This window comes from Barbus barbus (genome assembly GCF_936440315.1).
Source record: "Barbus barbus genome assembly, chromosome: 16".
NCBI classification, from domain to species: Eukaryota; Metazoa; Chordata; class Actinopteri; order Cypriniformes; family Cyprinidae; genus Barbus; species Barbus barbus.
In genome coordinates, this window is record NC_136744.1 from 22,349,682 (window position 1) to 22,377,668 (window position 27,987).

Below are 27,987 nucleotides of genomic sequence, written 5' to 3' on the forward strand. Positions count from 1 at the left end.
TATTATGGTTTTGACATATAGTGGTTTTATAATTTTACTTATTTCACAATCTCAGAAGCTCATCACAGTTTGGAATATTTTTGTTCATGACTGTCTCTAATATAATCGAAGTGGAGGAGCCACATTTGGGGGACTGTAATATGAAAAAAGAAGCAACCGAATTTTTAGGGTTTGTTCCGCAAAAAGATATTGTTTACAATGAACTTTTGCCTTACAAGGACAAACTAGACGAAGAGTCCAATGAATTTTTGGCACAGATCAAAGGAAACCTCGGCAGAGCCGTCCAACTCAGAGAGATATGGCCAGGCGTCTTGTTTTGGACGAGGAAACTTTCCACGTAAGTATTTAAGAGCCATTAACTCATCGAACATTATACAGGACTCATCCGGATAGTTTCGTCTGCCAACGAAATTAAATTATGGGGTTGTTCCTAGAATGTCTATGATTGTTAATCATCCATACATTCCCTTAATCCTAATATCATAAACTGTTCCGTAGGCAGCTCTATTTAGAGTCACAGGAACACCGAATGACCCCTTTGTATTTAGGAAGATAAAGCAGACTACGGTAAAAATATCTCCAATGCGTTTTAAATAGAGCGCTAATCGAGAGTGCGCGCTGCCTGCTGTTGCGCATGCGCAGTCACTGATTTAGTTTCACTTGCTTCATTGTTCAAACAAATCTTGCAGAATGTTCAGTTGGCACGAGTTAGTTTTTTTTTTTTTTTTTTTAATGAACCCAATGTTGACGTATACAATTAGCTTTGGCAACATTATTATGTTTTGGTGTTTACTGTGATGGAGTTATTGGTTTGAGTCTTCATTGCGGTGAAAGTAAGAAGTTGACTGGTGTTTAACAGGCCAAATATTTTGTCAGTGATTGCAAAATGACTTGGTCATGTTTTTGCCCTTCAATGCTATTTTAAGAGCACAAACAGTCACTGATGTCAGACCGCGTGTGACTCTATGAGATGCAATACTTATCTGTAAACATGGACGGACATAATGTCCTCAATGTTATCCAAGACATTTGTGTAAACCAAGACATCCTCACTAAAAGTATTAATGAATCCTTGTAGTGTATCTCTTCAGATTGTCTGGCTTTTTACTAAACCCACAATGCAAGTTATGTCCATGTTTGGAGATGCCCCAGCGTTTGTGTTGGGGTTGGGACTTGTCCCTGTGTGCCCTTGGGTGTTTAGGACATGGCTTTTTTTTTTATCACTGCCATTCCAGTGAATATCCCAACAAAACCCTCTTGGCAAGCCATTGGCATTGCCAGCCTAAGCACAGAAGCTATGGTATCCAGGTCTGACCTAAATTATTTGATTGTGTCAGGTCAGCTTTAGTCGACTTCCTTTTCACTGGAAAGCAAGCTTTGACAGCTTGACCTAAATCTTCTAATTAAAGTGATTTACTTGGGTATCACATGGTGCTTTTATGTCTTCACCTTTCAACATGAAGCAACTGAAAACAAATTAAAATGGAATGCCTTTGTACAGCAATTTAAATTTGTTCTTATTGTTCTCTGTTTTATTCATAGATGCACATTGTTGATGCCATGATCTAACATAACTACACTAATTAGACAGAAATGAATGATTTGGAAGTTCCGAGTCTGAACCATAACACTGTTAGTTCTGCAATTATGCAATCTGTTTCATACTATACAACTCGCCATCCTAACTGTTAATATCGGAGGGAGACACAATATAGTTTAAATAGTGTTACATTTTAATACTAAAAAACACTGAGTTCTTGTCCTCCAGATATATGCGACTGTATGGAAGGAAGTTCAGCAAAGAGGACCATGTGCACTTCGTCAAGCTGCTGTACGAGCTGGTCACCATCCCCAAACTGGAGATCAGTATGATGCAGAGCTTCGCCCGTCTCCTCATCACTCTGCTGAAGTAAGATGGACTTCCTACATGCACTCCATTTAGTCCCATGATGATGACATCAACACTGGAAGCACAGAGATGATGTCACTAGTGTAGGGCATTTCTGTAGTAGTTTGCAAACTCTTTAGCCCTGGCAAAAAGATTGGTATTCTTCAAGTTCAGTAGATTTCATTCATTTAAATAACACAGTTTCAACACATCTTGTTTTCTGTTTCATGGAATCTAATTGGCATATATATGTGTGTGTGTGTGTGTATATATATATGTATGTATGTATATATATACACATATACATACAATGGATTTATATATGCAATATAAAGGTTTTCTTTGTACTAGTGCCAATTAGAAAAGCTATTAAGGCCTTTTTGCAACTGTAATAAAACGGCGTCAGAAGACTTAAATATTAATTTAATTCTGAAAACTTTTGACAGATGACTAGAGGCTTAGAAGTCCCTAACAAATATACAAAATCATACACTGAAGCTAGTTATATTAGATATATAGAAAAAGTAACTTGTATTGCAGATTAATAATTATATATAAATTCATACTGTAATATCATTGTACCTTTTTAGTTTAGTTTTTTTTAACAATTGATTCTGCGTGGTAATTAACTTTTTTTTGGCATTATTTATTATAATACATTAATTAAAATACTACAAAATCTACATTTTATGTTAGTTATGTAGCCATGTAATAACTGGTTCTTCACATTACAGCAAGGCAGTTTTGACTGCACATTATCTGTTTCGTATTGAGTGACAGAACAGCGCATTATTTGAATATCCACCCACACCTATGACAAAAACAAAACGTGGTTTTGTTTTACAGGAAGTTAATGGTTTTGTCTTACAGGAAGAAGGAGCTGCTTTCAAGAGAGGACTTAGAATTGCCGTGGCGACCACTTTATGAGTTGCAGGACAGGATCCTGTACTCAAAGACAGAGCACCTCGGTCTGAACTGGTTTCCCAGGTACATGCAAATCCCATCAGAGACATTATAAAAAGTGGATAAAAGCAAAAGTGATTTTTTTAATCAACAATATTTTAAAAATACATTTTAAAAAACATATCTACTCAATAAACCAGGTAATAAATCATATAGTTACCCTCATAACTTCCATCCCAGCTTCTTATTTTGAAGACTGTCACTCTTAATTCTGGGAATCTGCACACATCTTAGAACTGGTGCTGATGGTGAGCATAGTAGACAGGAAGTGATGAGTGAGCCTGTCTTTTTTCTCCTCTCATGTTCAGTTCTCTGCGGCCACGTTCTTCCTCTAAACACATAATCGTTAAACTTGCTCAGAGGTGGTAAGGACCATGTTACTCTATGTTAATATTTTAAAGTGCACTCAATAGTTTTTAAATGTTTCACTGACTTTTATTTGTCTCAGTGGTGTTTGACTTTATTTGACTTTAAATCTGTTGCTGTGGATGCATGATATTTTTGTTTATTAGGCACTGCTGATGCACAAGAGTAATGTCTGTTTGCCTTTTTGTTCCTTGTTAATTATCAATTTATTTTCTCAATCTTATACTATACACATCAAAGAAACTGATGTTCTTTGGTTTAATAAAAATTTATTTCATTAGATGACAAGTGACAGATAATATTTTGAGCGTTTAGCATATTTGACTTTTTGACATTTTAGTTTCTGTTCAAATAATCATTATGCAAAAATGGATCCTTGTCTAACTTTGGTGCTATGCATTTGATGTCTTTGGTATAATTTTAAATACATTAAAAAAATTAAGTAACTAGATTTTACTGCCTAAGCTGCTGCCTTTTACAATTTTTTGTAACAGCACTGGCATATATTGATTAACAGTCAAATGAATAGAGGTATGTCAGCTGTATTTATATCCGTGCGTTGATTAACTTGAGTGCGAACCTCCTGTGTTAATTAGGCTAAGTATCTGACGCGCTCCTCCCGAACCTTGTTAATAAAACATCATTTAGCGGTTCTGAAATCTGTGTAAGGAAATAATAATAAAATACAACTAATTTTATATATAAATTTGATATAAAACTATATAATATAATATAAAAGTATTTTAAAATATTAATATTATTTAAAATTACTGAGTGCACTTTTACCCAATAAGATGCATGTCACATTGCACACAAAAAAAAAGTACTGACACCCCGACACAGGCTGTTGGACTAACATTGTGAAAACCAATGTTGTGCTGCTCTCACTCCATTCAGTAACACTCTGTTGCTCTCAATTGTCATGCCCCAGCAAACACCCTGTATTGTACATTGTTTCTGAGTGCTGAATGTGTTTGTAGCATCTGTTTTCCCCCATGCTCATTAATACAGATATCTGATACTCCAGTATCCTTGTTGGCTCCTGCTACACAATCAGTCCCCACTGAGGGATTCTTTCCTCTGTATAAGTGCAGAGGTGAAAGATAACTTTGGCTTGTTTCAAAACAAAGGTTGTCAGGTTCAGAGGCCCTGTCTGGGTGTCACATATCTGCAGTTTTTTGGTGACGCTCACAGGCTTGTTTACATTTGTTTAGCTGTGTGGTTTATATGATGCATGTGTTTTTACTGGATTTCATGCAAATAATGAATGTGTTTTGGTATTGAAGATCAGAATTTCATGAAATAGCCCTCTTTTTTTGGGGGAAGTCGTGGCCTAATGGTTAGAGAGTTGGACTCGTGATCCAAAGGTTGCGGGTTCAAGTCTCCGGCCGGCAGGAATTGTAGGTGGGGGGAGTGAATGTCCAGCGCTCTCTCCACCCTCAATACCACGACTGAGGTGCCCTTGAGCAAGGCACCGAACCCCCAACTGCTCCCTGGGCAGCCGCAGCATAAAATGGCTGCCCACTGCTCCGGGTGTATGTTCACGTTGGATGGGTTAAATGCAGAGCACAAATTCCGAGTATGGGTCACCATACTTGGCTGAATGTCACTTCACTTCACTTTTTTAGATGCACAGGAAAAATGGGTTGATTAAACTTTAAATGAGCTGCACTGACCAGCTTTTCAGCAGCATATAGGTCACAGATGGAGCATGAGCCCTCAATATGCCAGTTTACAGCACAGCTGTGTTCAAATAAAATAAACCCAATAAAAACATTTTCCAAAAAGGTTCCACTATCATTAGCTTTGTCACTGCCTGCTTGGGTTTATAACATGAAAGTATTTGTGATGCATGAGTGGGTCTAACAACGCTAGTGTGTTGGTCTTGTTCATTGTAGAATTGTTTGCATGGAATTAGAATGTGCCGTTGTATCCAGTGTTGGTCACTTTTAAGTTTCTCTTCAATTTGCAGCTCAGTGGAAGCAGTTCTGAAGGCTTTAATCAAGAACTGCAGACCGTAAGTTCTTACTTTCATATCTTCTTTTCCTCATGCCAGACATACACTACCAATCAAAGGTTTAGGGTCAATAAGATATTTTTAAACATTAATATTTTTTTCTGCAAGGATGCATTAAATTGATCACAAGTGACAGTAAAGAATGCAAAATGTATAGATTTCATTACATATGCGAGTATGCTTTGTGCAAGGGTTATCTGCTTTGTTTTTCATGCAGGTTAATCAAAGTTACACTACCAGAGTAAAAAGTTTGGACACACTTGACTAAATATGTATATTTTTATAATGTATAATGATATTATACAAATCTTAAATGTTTAAAATTAGTTTTGTGGATGAGTGGGAATTTCTGATTACTTCTCATATTTGATTGGTAGTGTACATAAACAGTGTACCCTAATAGATCCTTAGTTTCTCCCTAGGCTGTTCATCCTGTTTAAAGCTCTTTTAATTTGGCTTCGTGGGAGTTTCCTGACTCTGTGACTCTCTGAGTCTGCCAGGATCAGTGCTATCCCTTTTTCAGCAGGAGGTCAACAAGGACATCATATCCATACAATAGGGATCAAACTGTTTAGTAATGATCTTTTGATGACATTTTAACTGTAATAGAAAGAGAAAAATGTATGCTTGCCTTGATTCCACTAAAACACAGAAGAGACTCTATGCAAGTCATTTAGGGTGAGGTGAAGCTGCATGTCCAAAGCTGCTCTCAGCTCATCTACAGTAGGATTACAGAAAAGGTCATCATGTCAATGGTCAGAGAAGTCCATGCCTTCAGTTTGTACAGATAACACACTGTTTGCAGGCCATCTACTGGACAGGCCAGTAGATGGTTGACAGGAAGTGCTGCATGGTGTCTGTCAGGATTAGACCGGCAGACTGTAATCCTTTAACTAAATCACTTTAACTAGTTATCCAGTTAATAAGAGTTTACTTGTACTGCATTCAGTTTACCATGAGATTTAAATGGCACATCACAAAGTTTTAGTGTTGTTATATCTGTGCATAACGCTTGAGGTCAGATATCAGCAACAGCACTTCACAAAATCATTCTCTGTGTGTCTTTGTATGAATGTGTGCAGATATTTCCCAGAATCAGCCACACAGGAGATGCTGGAAGAGTGGAGGCCTCTGATGTGCCCATTTGATGTGACCATGCAGAAAGCGATGGGATATTTTGAGCTCTTCCTGCCCACCACTCTCCCTCCAGAGCTGCATGATAAGGGCTTTAAGTGAGCACTGCCTGAAATTTACGACACACTTTCAGTCTGTTTTCACTTGCATAATCCGTCATATTAATCTGGAAATTGGAGTCAGTAGAATTTTTCATGTTTCTGAAAGAGAAGTCACATGTGTTCACCAAAGCTGTATTTGTTTGATCACAAATAGACTAAAAACAGTAATATTGTGCAATATTATTAAAATTAATGTCAGTGTTTTTGTAACTTATTTCTTTAATGTCAGAGCTGAATTTCAAACTATTTTCAGCATTAATTTCTTTTAAAAAGTTCATACTGACCACAAGGTTTAAATGGTGGTGCATTTAACCTGAAATGCAGAATGCATCATGTCAGATATATGGAACAACCATGATATGTTATTTTTTTTTAATGAAATATCATTTTAAATTAACTTGCATTGGAAAATGCAGTATTTAACATAACTGTTACACATCTGATGCAAATCATATTGTTTTCTAGAGCTTTTATGTGTTGCATATTCCATAAAGTATTTTGATTTGTGTGTTTCTGCAGACTTTGGTTTGATGAGTTGATAAGCCTGTGGGTGTCAGTGCAGAACCTTCCAAGCTGGGAAGTGGTAAGTATAGTTGCCTCACTATCGTATTGCATCTCACTTCAGTAATTCATTATGTTAGCATTAACCTGATTTTGTCTGTTCCAGAATCTTGTCAGCCTTTTTGCACGACTGGCAAATGACAACATCGGTTACATAGATTGGGACCCTTATATACCGAAGGTGAGATTCACTTTACTGCCACCGTAGAGAGGCATTGCTCCAACACTTCTCTTTTCAGTAATAAGTTTCTTGTTTAAATGATTTTCCTTGGCTGTTTTGTATACACAATATACAAATTATAATAACAAATATACAAGTTCAATCCAGAGCTGGGTCAGTAATGCTGGTTATACAGTTTGTATTCTGTCTCTGTTTTCAGATCTTCACTAGGATCTTAAGGAGTCTTAACCTTCCTGTAGGATCCAGTCAGATGCTGGTTTCCAGATATCTGACAAATGCCTACGACATCAGTCATGTGGTCATCTGGATTTCTGCTTTGCTGGTAAAATGAAGCACATATGCTTTTAATTGCTATTGAAATGCCATCAAGTTATCAAAACCATCAGGATATGATGTAATGCATTTATTTTATATTTAATAATGTATTTTAGGGAGGGCCCAGCAAGCAGACCCAGACCCTGCTCAGTGGCCTTTTCAACAGTATCGCCTCGTTTTTCCACCCTTCTAACCACGGCCGCTGGCTGGTGAGTTACTGGTGGAGATTTCTGATTCTGAAATTGAGTAGAAATAAATATTATATAAAATGCTGAATAATATATGAAGTATAAATCATATATTATTATATCATAAATCATATATAAGGATTAACAAATAAGTTATTGTATTAAAATAAGCCATTTAAAGTGCCGCTATTATGCCATTTTTAAGGTTGCTAATATTGTTTTACGAGTCTCCTAAAAACAGGTTTACATGCATCCAAGGTCAAAAAACACTTTAGTTTTAATTTGACCTAATTTCTAAATTTCCTCCATTCCGTGAGCCCGCGCTGCTGTGATTGGTCAGATGGCGCAGTCCTTCGTGACTGGTCTACCACGTACAGCGCAAATGACAGCCCATGGGCCCATTATGCAAATGTGTTACTTTGTGACGTACAGCCGTAACAGAATAAGATTCGAATTCCTAACGACTCGTTTAGGCGATTGCGAGCCGACTCTTTTTTTTTTTTTTTTTTTGATAGACAATAACTTTATATATCGTGCACTTTCAGCTTCACAACTTTGCAGAAAGTTTGTTCACATACTGCTACATGACATACTGCATGAAAGATAATATTCGAAAAGGCATAATAGGGGCACTTGAATTAACAAAAAAATGGACAACAAAATGAACAAGGCTTTTAGGCTGCTAATCTGTCTCCCAGAATGCTTTTTATGAGCTTGCAGCTGTGTCCATTTCAAACACACTGCTGCCATCAACAATGCATGCCATTCTTTTTCTAGAAACATCTCCTCATAGACCACAGGACATTTTGTCTTTCCAGGGATGCATGTTTGCTTTGACTGAGGGAGGCATCTAGTTCTCAGTTTCAAATGTCACAGTAAACCCTGTGAAAGCTTTGTCCTTTTATTGTCACCACATTGTTGCAATATTACTTTGTCTTTCCCTTTGAGCTGTTGATGAGATGTGTGCGTTCTGTGGAACATCTGATTTGTTTTCAGAAGCTTACAAAAAGTATTCTTTCTTTGATGCAAATTAATTGTATGGTTTGCGGTGAGCATCATAGGGTACAAATCATATCATATTGCAGGAAAGAATATGTCAAAGGCCAACATGTTCAGAAGTTAATATTCATCCCTTTGATCAAATGGCAGTTGTAGTGCAATTTTGTCATTAAAAGCTCAGTAGAACTAATGTTTCATTTAATCCATGTTTGCTTTATTTATATAGGCTTCAATGACAAATTTGTCTAAATAAATCTCATAATATTACAGACCCATTACAGATGTGTGTGCTGGATGTGTCTTAAGTTTTGTTCATTCAATCTTTTTCACAGTTGTAATAATATCATTATGGTCAGAGCTCCATTTCAAGTCCATTTCAAAATTTTCTCCCTAATGATTCCCTCTCCTCTTCATTGCACTACCTAATAATAGGGAAAAATCAAATAATGTAAAAAATATTATATTTTATTTTCATTTTTTATTTATAAAAATGTTTTGTATTTCTCCATCCATCCATAGATGAAACTCATGAAGCTCGTTCAGCGATTACCTGCCAGTGTTGTGAAACGTCTGCATCGAGAACGTTACCGGACGCCAACGTGGTTGACTCCTGTTCCTGAGAGCCACCTTCTCAGTGAGCAGGACATCACAGACTTTGTGGAAAGTATGAAGCAGCCCGTCCTGCTGGCGATGTTTAGCAAAACTGGCAGCCTGGATGCTGCTCAGGCCCTGCAAAACCTTGCCCTGCTTAGACCTGAGCTAGTCATTCCTCCAGTGCTGGAGAAGTAAGTGTGTGTTTATTTTGAGTAGAATTCAACTTGTTAACAAACCCTTGGTAGTTTAGAATTGGGACAATAAATTGATGATGGGCTTGATATTATCACATAAAAGCATTTTCGGGACTCTTTTCTCCTGTTCTTCATCTCATTTAAGGACATATCCTGCCATGGAGACCCTCACTGAGCCTCACCAGCTGACCGCCACTCTAAGCTGTATGATCGGAGTGGCACGGAGCCTGGTGGCCGGGGGCCAGAGGTTTCCAGAGGGCCCCACACACATGCTGCCTCTCCTCATGAGGGCTCTGCCTGGGGTCGACCCCAATGACTTCAGCAAGTGCATGGTGAGAGTCTATTCAAGACAGATGCTGGTTATTGATAATGGAAACTGGTAAACTATAAATGTAATTTCTTTATTTCTTTATTTATATTTGTTTTATATTTATATAGTGTGTGTGTGTGTGTGTGTGTGTGTGTGTGTGTGTGTATAAAAAATGTTAACTATATTATAATAATAATAATAATAATAATAAAAATGACAAAAGCATATAACAAAATTACCAACACTTACAATCAAATTAACTTGCAAAATAACTTGCATTTAAAAAGCTTTAAAATAAAATATTAAAATGAATACTGATTATATATTTTCCTGTCCCAGCTAAGAATATCATACAGTAAAAGTGTTTATTTATATATATATTTATTTTATTATTATTATTTTTTTCCAGATAACATTCCAATTTTTAGCGACTTTTGTTACTCTTGTGCCATTGGTGGACTGTTCAGCTGCTGTTCAGACAAGAAATGACCTCACAAAGGTGAAACATCCTCCTGTCATTAGGATCTTTTTACATGTCATAATTCATGTGCAATTTTTTAATTATTTGTTTTTTGTGCAGGTGGAAAAAGAGTTGTGTTCAGCCTCAGCAGAGTTTGAGGATTTTGTTCTTCAATTTATTGATAGGTACAGAGCTATCTTTGAATACTGTACATGTGTATTTTTTTATCCTCATTCTCCCTCTCATATTTGTGTATTTAGGTGTTTTGCACTGATTGACACAAGTACACTGGAACAGACCCGGGAGGAGATGGAGACAGAGAAAATGACTCATCTGGAGAGTCTGGTGGAGCTGGGCCTGTCCTCCACATTCAGCACTATCCTCACGCAATGCTCTATGGAAATATTCCAGGTCATTATAAACACTCTCTGTACCCATGGAGTTAAACCTAGTCATAACATATACTACCGCTCAAAAGCTTGGGGTCGGTAAGATTTTCTTAAATGTTTTTCTCACCAAGTCACTTATGCTAACAAGGCTGTATTTCTATGATGAAAAATACAGTAAAAACAGTAATATTGTGAATTATTATTTATTTAATTGTTTAATTTATCGATGGTGGCAAAACTTGAGTTTTCAGCAGCCATTGCTCCATTCTGCAGTGTCACATGATCCATGATACATATTTTTCTAGCTGCTTTGGTGAATGGAAAGTTTAAAAAAAAATAAAAAAGCATTTATTTGAAATGGAAATCTTTTTTAACATTGTAAATGTCTTCATTGTCACTTTTGATCAAAGTAATGCATCCTTGCTGAATAAAAGTAATGATTTCTTTCAAAAATAAAAATCTTACAGACCCTAAACGTTTAAACGGAAGTGTACTTCCATAGTACTTTGTGATGATATTTAAACATATTTCCTTTATTTTTATAGGTGGCTCTGGAAAAAGTCTTTAACTTTGCCACTACAAACATTTTTGAGACTCATGTGGCTGGACGGATGGTGGCGAACATGTGTCGAGGTGCAACCAAGGTCGGTGTCCTGAGCTCAACTCATTGACATCCACAGCTTATCGTGTTTCTCAAAACATTTGGCTGACCAATTTAAATGATTATTCCCCTTTCAGTGTCACCCTGCAGAGGCTCTGAAACTCTTTTTGTCCCACTGCTGTAATGCCATATTACAAATCTCAGCCTGTAAGTTCCGCCTGCATGTAATGCGTTAATGGTAGTATACTGTATGTATTGCTACATGTGTTGTGAGTTTCCTGTAAACATGCCATGTGTTCTCAGATGAAGAGGTATTAAATGAAGAGGAGCTGGATAAAGAGCTGATGTGGAACCTCCAGCTGTTGTCTGAGGTAAGCACTGGATTCTACAACGTGTAGATATCTAGCTAGCTAGTTTTAGAAATGTAAACATTTAATCTGATTTTGGAAATCAATATCTTTGGAAAAATCTGGTGATCTATAAGTGAAAATATCTATAATATAGAACTTTTGAAATGTATATCTAGAAATCAAACTCTAGAAATATAGAAATCTAAATGTAGAACTTTAACTTCACACATGTATATTTGGAGATCAACACTAAAATTTTGGGGTCGGTAAGAATTTGTAATGTTTTTAAAAGAGTTCCCCTATGCTCATCATTTTTTAATTAAAAATAGAGTAAAACAGTAGTACTTTGTGAAATACTAAAATGTAAATATAACTGTTTTCTCTTTTAATAAATTGAAAAAGTAATTTATTTCCGTGATTGCAAAGCTGAATTTTCAGCAAACATTACTCCAGTCTTCAGTGTCACATGATCCTTCAGAAATCGTTCTAATATGCTGATTTTGTGCTCAGGAAACATTTCTTTTTATTATCAATGTTAGAAACAATTGTGCTCCTTCATAATTTTGTGAAAACAAAAACAATTAAGTTTTTCAGGATTGCTTTAAAAAAAAAATTTGGCCCCAAACTTGTTAGTGGTGTATCTGTAATTGAAGAAATAAAAGTTTATAAATCTAAATCTAGAAATCAAAAAAAGATATTTAGAACTCTTCAAATCTAAAACTTGACTTTAGAGTCTATAACTACAAATCTGTTTCTAACTGGAATCCTGTTACTATAAAAATATCTAGATATTTATTAAATAACAATCCTTGTCTCTGTCTGTAGGTGACCCGTGTGGATGGTGATCAACTGTTACTCTACAGGTCTCAGCTGGTGCAAATCCTTCAGTTAACTCTGCACCTGAAATGTAAGCAGGGCTACAATCTGGCCTGTAAGATGCTCTATCACATCCTGCGCTCCATGTCCCTCATCTATCCCAGAGAGTACTGCAGCATGCCCGGAGGGGTCCAGCAGCACACTGACACATACCTTCCAATTAAGGTCAGCTTCAAGTGGGAAATGGAGATGGTCCTCACTGCAGAACACAAGATCCAGGGAGCGAGGTTGGATCCAGATCCAACTCCCCCCACCTTACATATACCTAAACCTACCCGTCTCCACCCGCTAATTCCTAAACCTACCATCTCCACCCCCTAGATATGGATCCAACACCGCCCCCTGGATCTTTGTTCTGCAGTGAGGGGCTACTGGGAAAATGAGGTGCCCGATTTTGCCACTAACCCTCTCATAGTGACACAAGGCTCAGCTCTGCTTAAAATAAATCTGAAATATGATGCCATAATCCTGAAGAATCCACAGAGTATCCAAGAGTCCATTTGAAAACAATTGTTGACATACTGTACAGTACAGAGAGATGTCTGATGCAAAAGAATAACTTTGACCAGTTAGTTTTGTATTAAATCAGTTTAATGAGAAATGCCTGTGTTCAGTTGACTTTGATATTTTGGTAAATCTAAACTCAGAGATATCTTTGACATCTCTTCTGAAACTCTGGAGAATATGTGTGCGATTACTGAGGTCTTTTTTTGTTTTTCTAATTCGAGAACTATATTGAAGAAAAAAAACCCTCTAAATTTAAATGAATTTCTATGGGTTAATTATTTCTACTACAAAGTGACAAATTAGGTATTTTAGGGTTGATATTAATTAGTGTATATACATATGATATAAATGAGTAAATACTAATATTATATGAATATTATATTATAATATGATCAGTGTTTAAGTATGGTAATAAAAAATAAAAAATATTTTACAAACAAGGCTGAAAATATAATTTAAAGGGGACCTATTTATGCCCTTTTTACAAGATGTAAAATAAGTCTCTGATGTCCCCAGAGCGTATATGTGAAATTTTAGCTCAATATACCCCACAGATACATTTTTACAGCTTGTTAAAATTGCCACTTTTAGGGTATGAGCCCAAACTCGCTGATTTGAGTATGTTGCTTTAAATGCGAGTGAGCTGTTGCTCCTGGAGAAGAGGGCAGACAGTGCTAGCCTTTGCAAATAAACATTCCCCTATTAGTATAAGCCTGTTATCTTATTTAAACTACTCTGTTTCAAAGTCAGTCATCTGATTATACTGTGCGTAATAAATTCGCGTTTATGAATTACACAGACAGGGAGCACGACGGGATAAAAATGACAACATAGCTGGTCTCATGCTGTCACAAACTTTATAAGTTCCACTTCTGATTATGAGCTCGACAACTTCAAGTGATCGACTTACATTGCTTTCATACGCAACTTTTAACTACCACATTTTTATTCACGATCATTCTGATAGCACTTGAAGACAGCATCAGTGAAAACAAGCAGAGACAATGGTAGCTTTAGCAATTAGCCTTACAGAGTGCCAAGAAGCTCTTTCAGAAAGGCAATTTGGAAAACAAACACATCATACTTACTTTGTCTGGAGCTGGCGTTCATGCACGAAGCGTTGGTATTAATTCCAAAACGTATAGGGGACGTTAGCGATTTTTGCCGGGATATTTCCTTCAAAAATAAAATTTAACCACAACTGTCCTCGGCTCAGATGGGAGGAGATTATGGCGACTCCTATGTTCATATTTCCCCCCTCAGTGACGTGAATCTGAAACATCTTGTTTTAGAGAATGTTTATGATTTATTGGTTTTATTAAAAAAAAAAAGGAGTTGGTGGATTTTTTACATTATAGGCTGGTTGTTTTCACACACTGCAGCCACACAACTGTGTTTTTTTAAACACCTTATAAAAGTGACTTTTGCATAATAGGTCCCCTTTAAAAATTCCAAAATGTTTAAATTACCATTTACAACAGCAGTGTGAATGGGAAGTTCCCACTAGGATATTTGTTTGCTCTTGTGACTGGGCTTTACTTTTATCCCATCAAATGTCTCTAACGAGGAAGAGATGAGATGATTGAGTAAAGGAATGGATTAGTGGAGCTCCGTCATCGTCTCTGGCATTGGTTAACCTGAGCACCTTTTCTTAGACAGACAGACGTCACTCTTCCTCTCTGTTTGACGTATTATTACGTGGTTCATTTGAACTCGACTCCACCTCATCATTCTCAGAAAATCAGAACTACTCCCCTCATTTTCTACATTTATGAAAACAAATCCATGAAACTTGTTGGTAATGTTTTTTTTCTTAAGGTCTAAAAGAAAAGTGGATCAAGAAAAGATAAGGATGATTTTAGACATTACACCAGTTATCATCAGTGTACTTAATTGCACAAAACATCGGTCACTATTGTTTTTTTATGTTATGTTTTTGTAAAAAAACAAAACAAAACAATACTGCATGCCATTGCTGATGTTCCAATAGTTGTCTCTGTCTCCTCTCTGGATCAGGACTGGGGTCAGCCTGGTGACCTGTTGAACCTGGGCATCCAGTGGCACGTACCCAGCACAGAAGAAAAAGAGTTTGTTTTTTACCTGCTAGATCTGCTGTTAAAACCTGAACTTGAGCGTCTGCAGAAACACGCACAGGGAGAACTGGACATCAGCAGGTCAGCCACAGGATACAGTAACATGTTATCTCTTTGAACTCCTTGGTACCCCCACAGTCCCATCAGTACGTTCCCCTTCATCAACATCAAACCAGAAATGTGTTCATATACTGGATTTCTTTTCTTTTTTTTTAAAGGGACTGAATGTGTTTGTGTTTATAACAAACGATTAATTGTGATATATATAGGTGCAAAAATCCAAATGTTTTTAAATATGGTACACGTTCACGTATCACTGATTTATCGATAAATCAGTCACTATGATTTAAGATTGATTTAAGATCTGTTAGAGATCTTTTTGTTTCTTTCATAGATGGACAGATTTTAATTTTATGCATTAATACACAAAAGAACATTCAAGAAAAAGAGATCAGAGAAAGATTAATTTGCTAAAGAGTTTTGTCTCTCTTTAGGGATGATGTTCTACAAAGTCTGTCCATTGTTCATAACTGCCTTCTAGGAGCAAGTAGTCTTCTGCCCCCACTGAATGGAGACCCTGTGCCGGAAAAGTGAGTGTGACACACATGTACAATATAGTGCAGTTACAAAAACAGATTAAAGCACTTTATTTTAAACACATTAATTTAGTAATATTGTAACCTTGCAATGCCTCTCACTTCAGGATAAACGGTATGATTCAGCTATGCGAGACAAATGTGTACACTGGAGTAGATTATGGTGAGTGAGCGTTTCCTTCTTTTATTTACAAGCAGTGCTGGAGCTATACTGATTAATGAATTAGTTGCTTGCTTATTATTGATTATGTGGCAGACCTGTCTAGAGAGAACTACAGAGAGGACATCTGTAAGGTGATTAGACCTCTACTACGTAAGTTACTCTAACATACTGAGTCCTGTTATAGATTTAAACTTTACATTTTAATACAACAGATTTTTTTTAGCATCTGTAGATCTGTCTCTCAACTCTATGATGTTTATGCATACAGACCACACTCTAGAGCACTCAGAGGATGACATCAAATCCCTCTTCTCAATTATAAAGGTGAACTGCAACACTGTCAGGTTTATGTGCACATGATATTTACAGTATTGTATTGGTGATAAGCAGTGGTTAGACAGACAAATGGTGTTTCTCTTTATAGATCATCAGCGACCTTCTCCACTTTAAAGGCTCACACAAACATGAGTTTGACTTGCGTTGGAAAAGTTTCGGTCTCATTAAGAAGTCCATGGAGAACAAGGTTAGACAGACATTTAATATGTTACCAATCTCTTTATTTGACATGTAGCTGACTGACACTCTCTCTTCTTCTCTCCAGCTTCATGGCAGCAAACAGCACATTAGAGCTCTACTCATAGACAGAGTCATGTTGCAACATGAGGTAACTTAATAATTATTACAATAATAATAATAATAGTGGGGAAGTCGTGGCCTAATGGATAGAGAGTTGGACTTGTAACCCAAAGGTCGCGGGTTCGAGTCTCAGGTCCTGCAGGGATTGTAGGTGGGGGGGAGTGAATATCCAGCGCTCTCTCCACCCTCAATACCACGACTGAGGTGAGACCCTTGAGCAAGGCACCAAACCCCCATCTGCTCCCCATAAATGGCTGCCCACTGCTCCGGGTGTGTGTTCACAGTGTGTGTGTGTGTTTGTTTGTTCACTACTCACTACTGTGTGTGTGCACTTGGATGGGTTAAATGCAGAGCACAAATTCCGGGTATGGGTCACCATACTTGGCCATACATCACGTCACGTCCTAAATAATAATTACATTTTATAGAACATTTGGGTGAATCTCCGAAAGCCTGTCAAAGACATTTTTTTTTTTTTTATTTAATTGAAATTTTAAAATTTTATTTATTACTGCATTCTAATATATCCTATAATAAATTGCATAAAGAAAAGGAAGCCTATGTGGAATGTGTCATGGAAGAATGAATGATGCATTTATATAGCGCTTTATTGTGTATTGCTGTACACCCAAAGCGCTTTACAATCACGTGGGGGGGGTCTCTCCTCAACCACCACCAGTTTGCAGCATCCACTTGGATGATGCGACGGCAGCCACAGTACAGCGGCGCCAGTGCGCTCACCACACACCAGCTACAGGTGGAGAGGAAGAGAGAGTGATAAAGCCAATCAAATGGATGGGGATTATTAGGAGGTCATGAAGGCAAGGGCCAGTGGTGGCAATTTGGCCAGGAAAGCTATTGAAAAAATATTTCTCTAACAATTTTTTTGATTTTAGGGTAAAATTATTGACCTGAACAGGTTTTCATGAGATAGGTTAGGGTTAGGGATCATAATCATAAAACAAGAATACATATTTTGGGGCTCTTCAGCATGTTTTATGATTTCAATAGTTTTGAGTGTGTTTTGTGCCTGTGTGTTTCAGTTAAGAAATCTGACCATGGAGGGATGTTGCTATAGGAGTGTTCATCAGGACTTGATAAATGACCTGCTTAGACTGTCCACCAGCAGGTACAGTCAGGTATGACAAGGCCATATACACAAACATACAGTACATATGTATTCACACACATAAGCAATGAATGCACCATTAACAGTCCCTATTTTACCTCCAGGTGAGGAGTAAAGCTCAGAACGTGCTGTTTACAGCATTGGGAACCTACAACTTATGCTGCAGAGACGTCATCCCTGTGGTGCTGGAGTACCTGGACCCAGACCGCACTGACGTCACCCAGCAGCAATTCAAAGTAGGTCTTACACAGTTCAGGATGAATATACACTGAAAGAAACTAAGAATCTTTCTCTTCCTATTGATCATTCTGACATATGACAGCTTTGGAAAATTGAGCAGTATCATATTTTGTCTATGTCTTTTTACTCTTCTCCAGGGTGCCCTGTACTGTCTGTTAGGGAACCACTCTGGGATCTGTCTTGCTAACCTGCAGTACTGGGACTGCATTGCTCTCACATGGCCTGCCATTGTGCGTTCTGGTATGAGCCCCTCAATGTCTCTAGAGAAGTCTTCAGTCGTCCGGCTCTTTGATGATCTGGCTGACAAAATCCACCGCCAGTATGAGACCATCGGAATTGACTTTTCTGTGAGTCCAGCAAATAGTAGCGTAAATGAGGGAGAAACATTTAACTAAACATTAGAAAAAAAAGTACACACTTCAGCTTCAAGTAAACTAAAGACCCTTTGTTCATAAAGTATTAACGATTATATGAAGTGAAAATTATTTTTGTTAATGTGTTTGTTGACATCGCACACCAGCGTCATCTTTTTCTTTCTATACCAACTGCAGCAATAACAAAAGTAAAAGTATTTTTATTGTGACATTTGTCTTTACACTGTTTTTTTGGTTTCATATTCAGATCCCGGAGAGCTGTGTGGAGGTTGCTCTAAAAATGATGAAATCTAGTAACCCAGAACCAACTCCATGTGCCGCCTCTGAACAGGAGGAACTGGAAGGAAGAAAGAGACTGGAACAGAAAAACAAAGACTCGGTGCAGTAAGTAAATACAAAAAAAACTACATACAAATATGCTTTCCAATTTATATCTTGTTAAGCAGGGGATATACACAAAAATTGTGTTTCTGTTTTTTTAATCAATCCTTACAGGAAGTATGAGAAGCTAGTGGTTGATCTTTTGGACAGCCTTTACGACCGAAACTTGTACGTCTGCTCATTGTATCTGGTTAGATTGCACAGCAAATGTCTGGATGGTAAAGTAATGGAAATTCATTGATCATATGCTTATTTATTTGGCAGGCCCTGGAAGTTTGAGCAGATATCTATCGGCTTCCTCTCTCTGATGCTGAGAGATGACCACACCTTGCCTTCCTCTGCAGTCCTCTTTTTCGTTGAAAATCTGAACCACGACTCACTCTTAGTTCGCAATGTGTGTTTGTGTGTGCATTCTGTCACAATTAACATATGTGTGTAAGGAAAGCTACACAAAAAGACACTTCATTCTGTCATCTACTATTTATTTTTCAGGGTGCGATTTCAGCAGTGAGTGGCATTCTAAAACAGCTCAAGAGACCTCACAAGAAAGTGGCAGTGAATCCCTACGACATATCTGAGCTCAAAACCTCGCTGCAGTCATGTGAGAACACTAACTGTACAGTAATAAATGACCATATGGTCTCAGTAAATGGACACGTATAAAAGAATATCTGAGATTTGTGTTATATTTCTTCCTGTTCTTCATGTAGGTGGTGGTAAAGCTCTAGGCTCTCTGTTGGTGGGAGACAGGCCTGATAACCAGTGGCTGCAGTATGACAGCAGCAGGTTGCCATGCTCCCAGCAGGACTGGAATGAATGCTGCTTCATTGAGAAAACCCACTGGGGCTATTCCACATGGCCACGGTACACATGCTTACATGATTTGTGGACCATATTAAATGTCTTCTGAAGCCATACAATAGCTTTGTGTGAGGAATACAAAGAAAATTATACAAGGATAAGCAAGACCCTTTAAGTATTACAGAAGATATCTTTTGAGCTTTATATGCAGCAAAGAAAACTGGACAAAATATATATCACAAAAATGTTAAGAAGCACAACTGTTCTCAACATTGATATTAACAAGAAATGATTGTGTGTTATTAATAAGAGAGGATTATGGCACTAAAGACGAGTAACGGTTGCTGAAAATCAAACTTTTGAACAATAGTGTAGATTTAGCATTTGATTGAATGAATGATTGAAGAAAAAATTAGTTTTATTTCATGATTATTTCTTTTTTTAGGAAGCTGATGCTCTATGCCCCTCCTGAGGAACAGCCCAAACAGGGCAAAACAAGAGAAGAGATGAATGAGGTGCGCAAATATTCAAACCAAATAACATCTAAACCCAACCTCTTCAGAACAACTTGTACAACCTCATTTCAGTTTTTTTATTTCAGTCTGGTTTTTGCCTTGTTTGCTTAGGTTTGTTCATGCCTGTTTTCTGTGTTCTAGAGTGAACAGATCATTTATGATCATTTCTCAGACCAGCAATTCATAGATCAGTTCATCCAGTATTTGTCTCTAGAGGACAGAAAAGGGAAAGATAAATTCAGCCCACGACGATTTTGCCTCTTTAAGGTGAGAGTCTTTAGATGTCCTTCTACTGTCTGTTTCCTCAAACCCATTGAAATGTTGACTATAGACTGTAGAAGTTTACGAGCCAGGTCTTCAGGCTTGTTTAAACCAGTTTGTCAACCAGTTCTGTGACTGACACCCAGTCAATTAACCAAAAATCAACAAAAAAGGATTGCACCATAAACCTTGTCTTGTGTGGTCAAAGGGTCTGTTTCGGAACTTTGATGATTCCTTCCTGCCTCTGATGGAGCCTCATATGGAGCGTCTGGTTGCAGATTCTCATGAGAGCACCCAGCGCTGTGTGGCCGAGATCATCTCTGGACTCATCAGGGGCTCCAAACACTGGAGCTACAGCAAGGTATTAGCACACATGCATAAAATATAGGTGCAGTACAACAAAGTTAATAGATTATTTGAGTCCTCAACATCACTGTTACACCATTTCGTGCAGAATGATGTGTTTAAGTTTGTATGTGTTTGTTACAGGTGGAAAAACTGTGGGCTCTGCTGTGTCCACTCCTCCGTAAAGCTCTTTCCAATATCACCATTGAGACGTATGCGGACTGGGGCACCTGTATCGCCACTGCCTGCGTAAGGACCACTTTGTCACTCTTTTTAGAGCAGGAACTCATCTTTTAGTAAGATGTATATCTGTACAGTATGCCTCATATTATTGAGTTTATTTCACAAATATTTTCAAGAAAAAACATATACTGTTTAAAGTGTGGATTAAATTTAAATCTCATATTCTTATAATGACTGAAACTCTGAGGGAAAAATCTGTTAATATACATTAGCATTCAAAAGATTAGGTTAGTGAAAGTTAAAAATTAATACTAAAGTCACAGTAAAGGCATTTAAAAATGTTACAAAATATTTTTATTTCAAATAAATGATGCTCTTTAGAAATTTCTATTCATGAAAGAATCCTGAAAATGTTTCTTAAGCACCAAATCAGCATATTAGAATGATTTCTGAAGGATTGTGTGACAGGTGGATTGACTGCTGAAAAATTAGCTTTATCAAATGAATATATATTTTAACATATATGTAGATTAACATATGTTGTTTTCTATTTTAAATTAAAATTATATTTAAAAGTATTAATGTTTTTACTGAATTTTTTAATCAAATAAATGCAGCCTTTGTAAGCATAAGAAATGTCTTTTCAAAAGCATTTAAAAAAAAATCTTACAGACCCAAATCTTTTGAACAGTACTATATTCCTTAATATTGTCCCAAAAAATATTCCTTCTATACAAATATATGTGTTTTATAGGAGAGCCGAGACCCACGAAAGCTGCACTGGCTATTTGAGATGCTGATGGAATCTCCGGTCACAGGAGAAGGAGGCTCATTTGTGGATGCCTGGTATGACATCTCTACCACAAATTTCCTCTTTTAAAAAACTGAATGCACTGAATGGATTAAAAGGGGAAATGCTGAATGTGACTTTTTTATATTTTATGTCTAAGCTTGAATTGAAATCAGATGCAATGTCATCTCTCTTTTTCAGCCGTCTGTATGTGCTGCAGGGAGGTCTTGCTCAGCAGGAATGGAGAGTCCCAGAGTTGCTTCACAGGTTACTACAGTACCTAGAACCCAAACTCACTCAGGTCTACAAGAATGTACGCGAACGCATTGGCAGGTATGTACTTGAATTCAAAAATCTTTTCAACGTCATTGTTTGCTTTTGCCTCAGCAACTGCCATTCATTCTTTCTCTCTTCTTGTCCTGTCTCTCAGTGTGCTCACCTACATCTTCATGATCGACGTGAACCTGCCACACACTCAGCCCACCACATCCCCGCACATCGCAGAGTTCACAGAGCGTGTGCTGGCCAGGCTCAAGCCTTTAACAGAGCACGAGGAGGAGATCCAGAACCATGTGGTAGAGGAGAACACAGAGGGAGATTCAGACGAGAGGACACAAGCCATCAAATTACTCAAAACCGGTGTGTACTTTGTATGTCTTTCTGTTTGTGTGTGAATTTGAGTGTGCAGAAGTGATATTTTTGTGTTTGTAATAGTGTTGAAGTGGTTGATGATCAGTGCTGGACGCTCCTTCTCTTCTGTGGTCCCAGAACAGCTTCGTCTCCTCCCTCTACTCTTCAAAGTGAGTCCCAATTTTGTCTGTAATTTAGTTAACTGTCTACAAGTCTTGTATTTTTAAGTTTGTCTCTTTCTCTCTTTCTAGATTGCTCCTGTGGAGAATGACGACAGCTATGATGAGATGAAGAGAGATGCTAAGACATGTCTGTCTCTCATGTCCCAGGGACTGCTGTACTCAGAGCAGATCCCACAAGTCCTCAATGCACTTGAGGAGGTGACTTTCCAGTACCCATAATGCACACACACAGAGACACTAAATATGCTTTTAGTGTGAGTTATGTATGAATTCAAGGGTTTAATGTGGAATCTCACCATCAGCTGGTGTTGTTTGTTACAGATTTCGAGGAGCAGCTCATGGCACGCACGTTACACCGTTCTCACCTACCTGCAGATCATGGTTTTCTACAATCTTTTCACCTTCCTCAGCGATGCCAAGGCCATCGGTGACGTGAGAGCGCTTGTACTGCGCCTGCTGGAGGATGAACAACTTGAGGTGTGTGAATGAACTTGCACACTGATATATACACGTGTATAAAGGTTTGTTTCGAAGTTTCTGAGGACTAGGGGTGTCTCTGGCTCTTTATTTCTATGGGGAACAACCAATGATCTGCCTTGCCTAATATGAGAGTACATACTTGCCTAGTAATTTTATACCAAGTATTATGAATTATTTGTGTTCTACAATCAAATAAAATTCAAAAATTAAAGGGATGAACTTTATGAACATCATTTTAACTATGACAGCCAATCAGCAGAGCACTGGAGTAAAATGAATCACCAATGAAGACTTTTTTCTATATCTGGCTGTCGATGAATTAATGTTATTAAATGAATCATTTTGATAGCATAGCGAGAGAGTGGACATGTAATACTTTTTCAAAGTTTCTCTCATATGAAGCAATGCATTTTAACCATGTTAACATGCACAAAAAATATGAGTTAAATTGGCATTGCACATTTGTACTTATTTAAAATGGTTTATATATTGATTTTATTAGAATTTATTATTTAATTACATTAATACCCTATTTTTACCCTAATTTTTCATTTACCTCTCAACCTACCTATTCATTAATTAATTTGTTCATTCATTTGTTTAAACCATTTATTTATTTATTCCACATAGTTTGCCTTTATTATACATAACATAAATGCACAGGCCATATTCACATATAATGATTTCACTCTCATAATGTGTGCAGGTTTTTGCATGTTTAAGACATTTTTCACTTGAATTAAGCCTGATTCATGCCTGTGTATTTTAGTATAATCGCTAAGGTTAATTGTGTCGAAAGCCAATTATGTAAGCCACCATGGTGAAAGTGTCTCTTTCTCCGTTCTATCTTTTCAATGTAGCTCTCTCTCTCTCTCTCTCTCTCAACACACACACATATGCTCTCTATCCTTCGATCCCTCTTACTGTTACCATAGCAACTCCTAAATGCAGCAATATTCTGTTTCCATGGTGATAGATGTTCAAATTTTCAGAGAGGAGAGGAAGGCAAACAGAGAGAAGAGGCTAAAGGGAGAAAAGAATAGGGTTATGAGTGGAAGAAAACTACACCCTTTAATTCAGCCTATTAAATAAAAGCATTCTGGATTCCATGATTCATACAATATGACCCTCTGTGATGTGATATTGACATTTGGTTGATTAGTACTAGCCAGTCAGAACGTGACAGTGACTGTTTCAAGGTTAAAGATCAGAACACACGGGCCAAGATCGCAAGAGTTTGAAGCTTAAAACAATAGCCGTTGTTTCTTTGTCAGCACAAATGCTTGTCCTAAACGCTCATAGACATGCACAAAGAATTGCTATTGCTGAGTCAGCTTTTATGGCTCTGTGTATTTTTAATCTCTGTCTTTTTGCCTAATTACACAGGGCTTCTTTGAGACTGGTTTACGGTGGCCCAGTAGTGCACAATACAACGAAAACAAGCCGCAACACACCGAAATTAGCATAACAAAATGAAATCGAGTCCTGCTCTGGAACATTGTGTTTTGTTCTGCTATGTTCCATAAATTTGCAACACTTCTTGTATTCTTCTTCTTTAAGCAAAAGCTGTGACACAAAAGACCCTGCTCTGCACTTCCCATGCTTTAGATAACTGAAAAAATAAACTGTTTGAACCTTTGGCCACAAGATATTAGCCTGAACTGTAACAATCTTCTGTAATGATCTTTCTTTCCTACTCTCTCTCTCTCTCTCTGTCTCTCTGTCTCTCTGTCTGTCTCTCTTCATGTTTTTAGGTGAGGGAGATGGCCGCCACTACTTTAAGTGGATTCCTGCAGTGTAATTTTCTCAGCATTGACGAACCCATGCAGGCCCATTTTGAGGCCCTGAGCAAGACCCGTCTGCCCAAGCGCAAGAGGAGAGAGCTGGGCTCAGTGATGGACACGATCCCTTCTGCTGGTAATGATCACACGGACACATACAGTACATACACTAAGTTTGGGGTCAGCAATTTAAAAAAAAAATGCTTTTGAATGCAGTCTCTTACACTCACCAAGGTTGATCAAAAATACAGTAATATAGTAAAATGTATTTACAATTTAAAAGAACTGTTTTGTATTTGAATATATTTGAAAATATTTGTTTATGTGATGGCTAAGCTGAATATTCAGGAGCCATTACTCCAGTCTTCATTGTCACGTGAAATCATTCTAATATACTTATTTGGTGCTCAGGAAATACTTGATTCATCTTTAAATGCTTTTAAGTTCTAAAGTTTAAATTATTTGAGTAGAGATATTATAGAATTTTTAAATGATCAGTGTCGTTCAGTATATATTATATGTAATCTAGTACTGGATATTTAATTGTGCATGCGCATTTCTCCTTTGTTTTACATTTAAATTACTTTTGTTGTCTAATGCTTAAAGTTAATCTTGAAAACATTGTTAAATGTAATTTTTAGCAAATCTTAAAATTAATTTTTCATACTTTACATTGGTATGCTTAAAATTAATTTTAGTTATATACACACACACACACACACGTTTTTCATTTTACATCATGACTGGTCAAAAATATTTAAGTTGTTAATTGTTGTCTCAGGCTTCTGTATATGATTTTATATCTAGGGTGAATTCAGGTAAGCTTCAGCTGTTTTAGTCACTCAGATTAATTTACCTGAGTTCACCCTAGATATATTTATATAATTTAAATAACTCTTTCATTTTTCCTATGTGTAGACCTGGTGCGGCGACATGCAGGTGTATTGGGTCTGAGTGCCTGCATCCTGTCCAGCCCGTATGATGTGCCCATCTGGATGCCCCAGATCCTCATGGACCTGAGTGCCCACCTCAACGACACACAGCCTATAGAGGTACAGCTCTCTCTCCTTGCCCGCTGTTAGCTGTGGAGAGAATGGGCGTTGATTGGGAATGATCAGCTGATTGCAGTCTGCAGGGGGCCAGGGATTGACTGAGCAAAGATGAAATGTTTAAACATTTCTGGAAATTGAACATGACTCATGCAACTGCATTTTGAAGAAAATGTATGGATGGCAAAGGCAGACCAGCAACTGCAATACTGAAAATTCTAGCTAAACCGAGAGCCAGTTATTTTAAATGAGTGACTCTTGAGATTTTTTTAGGTAAATATGTATTTGTTGTTTCTCTAGATGACTGTGAAGAAAACCCTGTCGGATTTCCGTCGCACTCATCATGATAACTGGCAGGAGCACAAGCAGAAGTTCACAGATGACCAGCTGCTGGTGCTCACAGATCTGCTGGTCTCCCCCTGTTACTACGCTTAGGTCTGTTATAAACACACACACAGGCTCTCTTCCAAAACCTAGTGAGCTGATTTGCTTTCTGCTGCCTACATAGATGGTGCCTTCTAAGGCAGCATCCTAATTGAAATGAAATGACCGATTTATATACTGTAGGCAGCAACTCTGTACATCATAAAAATAGTAATACTACGGTACAATTTCAACACAATACATGCTGTAACACATATTGGGTAACAGTTGATTTTTATTTTGATTTAACATCTTTTATAGACTTATTTCATAATTAAATCATTTTTGGGTCATTTCATCCACCTTGATGAATTTTGATAACATAGATGATATGATAAGTTTTCTTCTTCGTGTTTTATCTTCAGACTCTTCTTATGATCATTTCTTTTCTGTTTTTCAGAATGATGTCACTGTCTGGTGTAGGGAAAAGGCAAGGCTAACTGAAACCTGAATTTTTGTTTGCTCTGAATGTCTGGGATTGTTTGTAGAGGACAGAAAATTAAAACGCAGTTTATGTAGCAATAGATGCAATCATCTAGTTATGAGAGAACTAGAATATTTTACTAAACTCTTTTTTATTTTTATTTTTGAATACACTTAATATTTAAGGGGAACTTTATTGCAGGTATCACTGACCTGCATCTATAATGTTCTTGTACAGTTTTCAGTTTTCGCTTGTTTGAGTTCAGTATGGATTGTGATAGCCCAATATAAAGCAGTTTTCTGCACTGCATTTATTGCAATACTAGCATTTTACAATTTTAGCAGTAATCTGTTTGAAATGTGTACACATGTAATGTTGGTAAACGTTACATACGTGTATGAGGTAAAAGTACCAATTTCTTTTTTTGAAGTAGCACTTTACATTTCCTCCTGCCTCATAGAGACAGTGTGCATTTTGAACAGTTATGTAAGCCTACATTAATGAAAGAGTGTAAGATTATATAATTTGGTGATGCTGTTCTTCAGTTGTCTTGCCAATACAGCTGAACTAAACTAAAAATTCAGTATAATCACAATGGATGGTGTTACAAAATTGTAGTCTGAGATTTTAAACTCCTCCCTCCTGCACTTCACGCATCTTTTTCTCTATTAGTATTTTTGCAGTCAATAAATGTTATTATGTATTAATTTATTCAATTGAAAATATTAGTCTGTCTTTTCAGTTGACCTTTGCATTTAGTTGTGTTTGCAGTTTTTGCTTCAATCCAGGTGTCAGAAGCTTTTTAAAGGAAAGCAAAGCATTGCTGCACTTGAAATCAGTAGCAACCGTTGTAGACCATACATTAATGCAGTGGTTTGTTGGCAAGCTTGCATTTTAAGTATAATTCACAGTGTCAAAATCATGTCATAAGCCAATGTGAAGTTCAACTTTGGTTGGTAAACTAGAAGACCGTAATGCTATGCTAATGCTTGACTAATTGATTACTTGTTAGGGGTTCAAGCACGTAGCTGTTATAATATTTTAAATCTCGAGTCAAAGTTTACCATTTTTTTCATACAGACATATCAGTTTTTACAATTTTGCCAGATTATATTACAGTGAAACCTGAAAATGACAAGTTTTGTGTCACCTATCACTTATTTCAAATATCTATGCCTGCAACAAAATGTGTGCGCGCATGTGTGTGTGTAAATATGCTTATAGAGTATTAATATACTAGTTTAATCATTTTAATGTCAGTATGTGTGTATGTTTGTTGTGTGTCTGTGAGCCTATTCTCTATTTTAGATGTGTTTAACTGTCAGCCACACATCCAGGTTGGCCAAGACCACCTTAAGTGCTTGAACCCCGGTAATCGCTGCTTGCAGCTATATTTTTGTTGTTGTTGTTGTTTTCTTGATATTCCTTTTGCAAATATTTGACAAGTCAAGGGATGTTTGTAATAAAGTGTGACAAAGTATGCAGGTAAAGTCTTTTTGTGTTTCTCCCATGTTACT

At 37.2% G+C, this 27,987-nt stretch overlaps 1 protein-coding gene across 2 annotated transcripts; it reads left to right on the top strand.

Moving 5' to 3' along the window:
- psme4a (proteasome activator subunit 4a) lies at positions 1-27,963 on the top strand. 2 transcript variants are annotated; one of them, XM_079436689.1, is made up of 48 exons: positions 1-337; positions 1,769-1,909; positions 2,759-2,875; positions 3,160-3,216; positions 5,190-5,234; positions 6,317-6,466; positions 6,989-7,052; positions 7,137-7,211; positions 7,411-7,533; positions 7,643-7,735; positions 9,233-9,498; positions 9,647-9,833; positions 10,221-10,310; positions 10,392-10,456; positions 10,532-10,682; positions 11,206-11,304; positions 11,399-11,468; positions 11,565-11,632; positions 12,437-12,652; positions 15,011-15,168; positions 15,582-15,677; positions 15,791-15,846; positions 15,940-15,996; positions 16,115-16,170; positions 16,271-16,369; positions 16,448-16,510; positions 17,526-17,621; positions 17,716-17,847; positions 17,989-18,198; positions 18,473-18,609; positions 18,721-18,774; positions 18,871-19,000; positions 19,099-19,207; positions 19,317-19,470; positions 19,853-19,922; positions 20,064-20,189; positions 20,392-20,544; positions 20,673-20,777; positions 21,466-21,557; positions 21,703-21,834; positions 21,932-22,140; positions 22,216-22,301; positions 22,383-22,511; positions 22,635-22,790; positions 24,548-24,710; positions 25,493-25,626; positions 25,924-26,058; positions 26,447-27,963. In XM_079436689.1, the coding sequence occupies exons 1-47, from the start codon at positions 87-89 to the stop codon at positions 26,056-26,058; spliced, it is 5,625 nt and encodes a 1,874-aa protein (XP_079292815.1). In that variant the 5' UTR covers positions 1-86; the 3' UTR covers positions 26,447-27,963. The 2 variants fall into 2 exon arrangements, with proteins under 2 accessions (XP_079292815.1, XP_079292814.1); XM_079436688.1 differs by lacking the exon at positions 3,160-3,216.
- The last annotated feature ends 24 nt before the right edge of the window (positions 27,964-27,987 follow it).

What these genes read in the sequence shown, in the direction of transcription:
- psme4a (XM_079436689.1), top strand. Translation starts at nt 87, where the DNA reads ATGACTGTCTCTAATATAATCGAAGTGGAGGAGCCACATTTGGGGGAC. An exon ending in CAAGAGAAGAGATGAATGAG is followed by an intron (nt 19,923 to 20,063) that starts GTGCGCAAATAT and finishes TCTGTGTTCTAG; the next exon opens with AGTGAACAGATCATTTATGA. An exon ending in TCCTCCCTCTACTCTTCAAA is followed by an intron (nt 22,302 to 22,382) that starts GTGAGTCCCAAT and finishes CTCTCTTTCTAG; the next exon opens with ATTGCTCCTGTGGAGAATGA.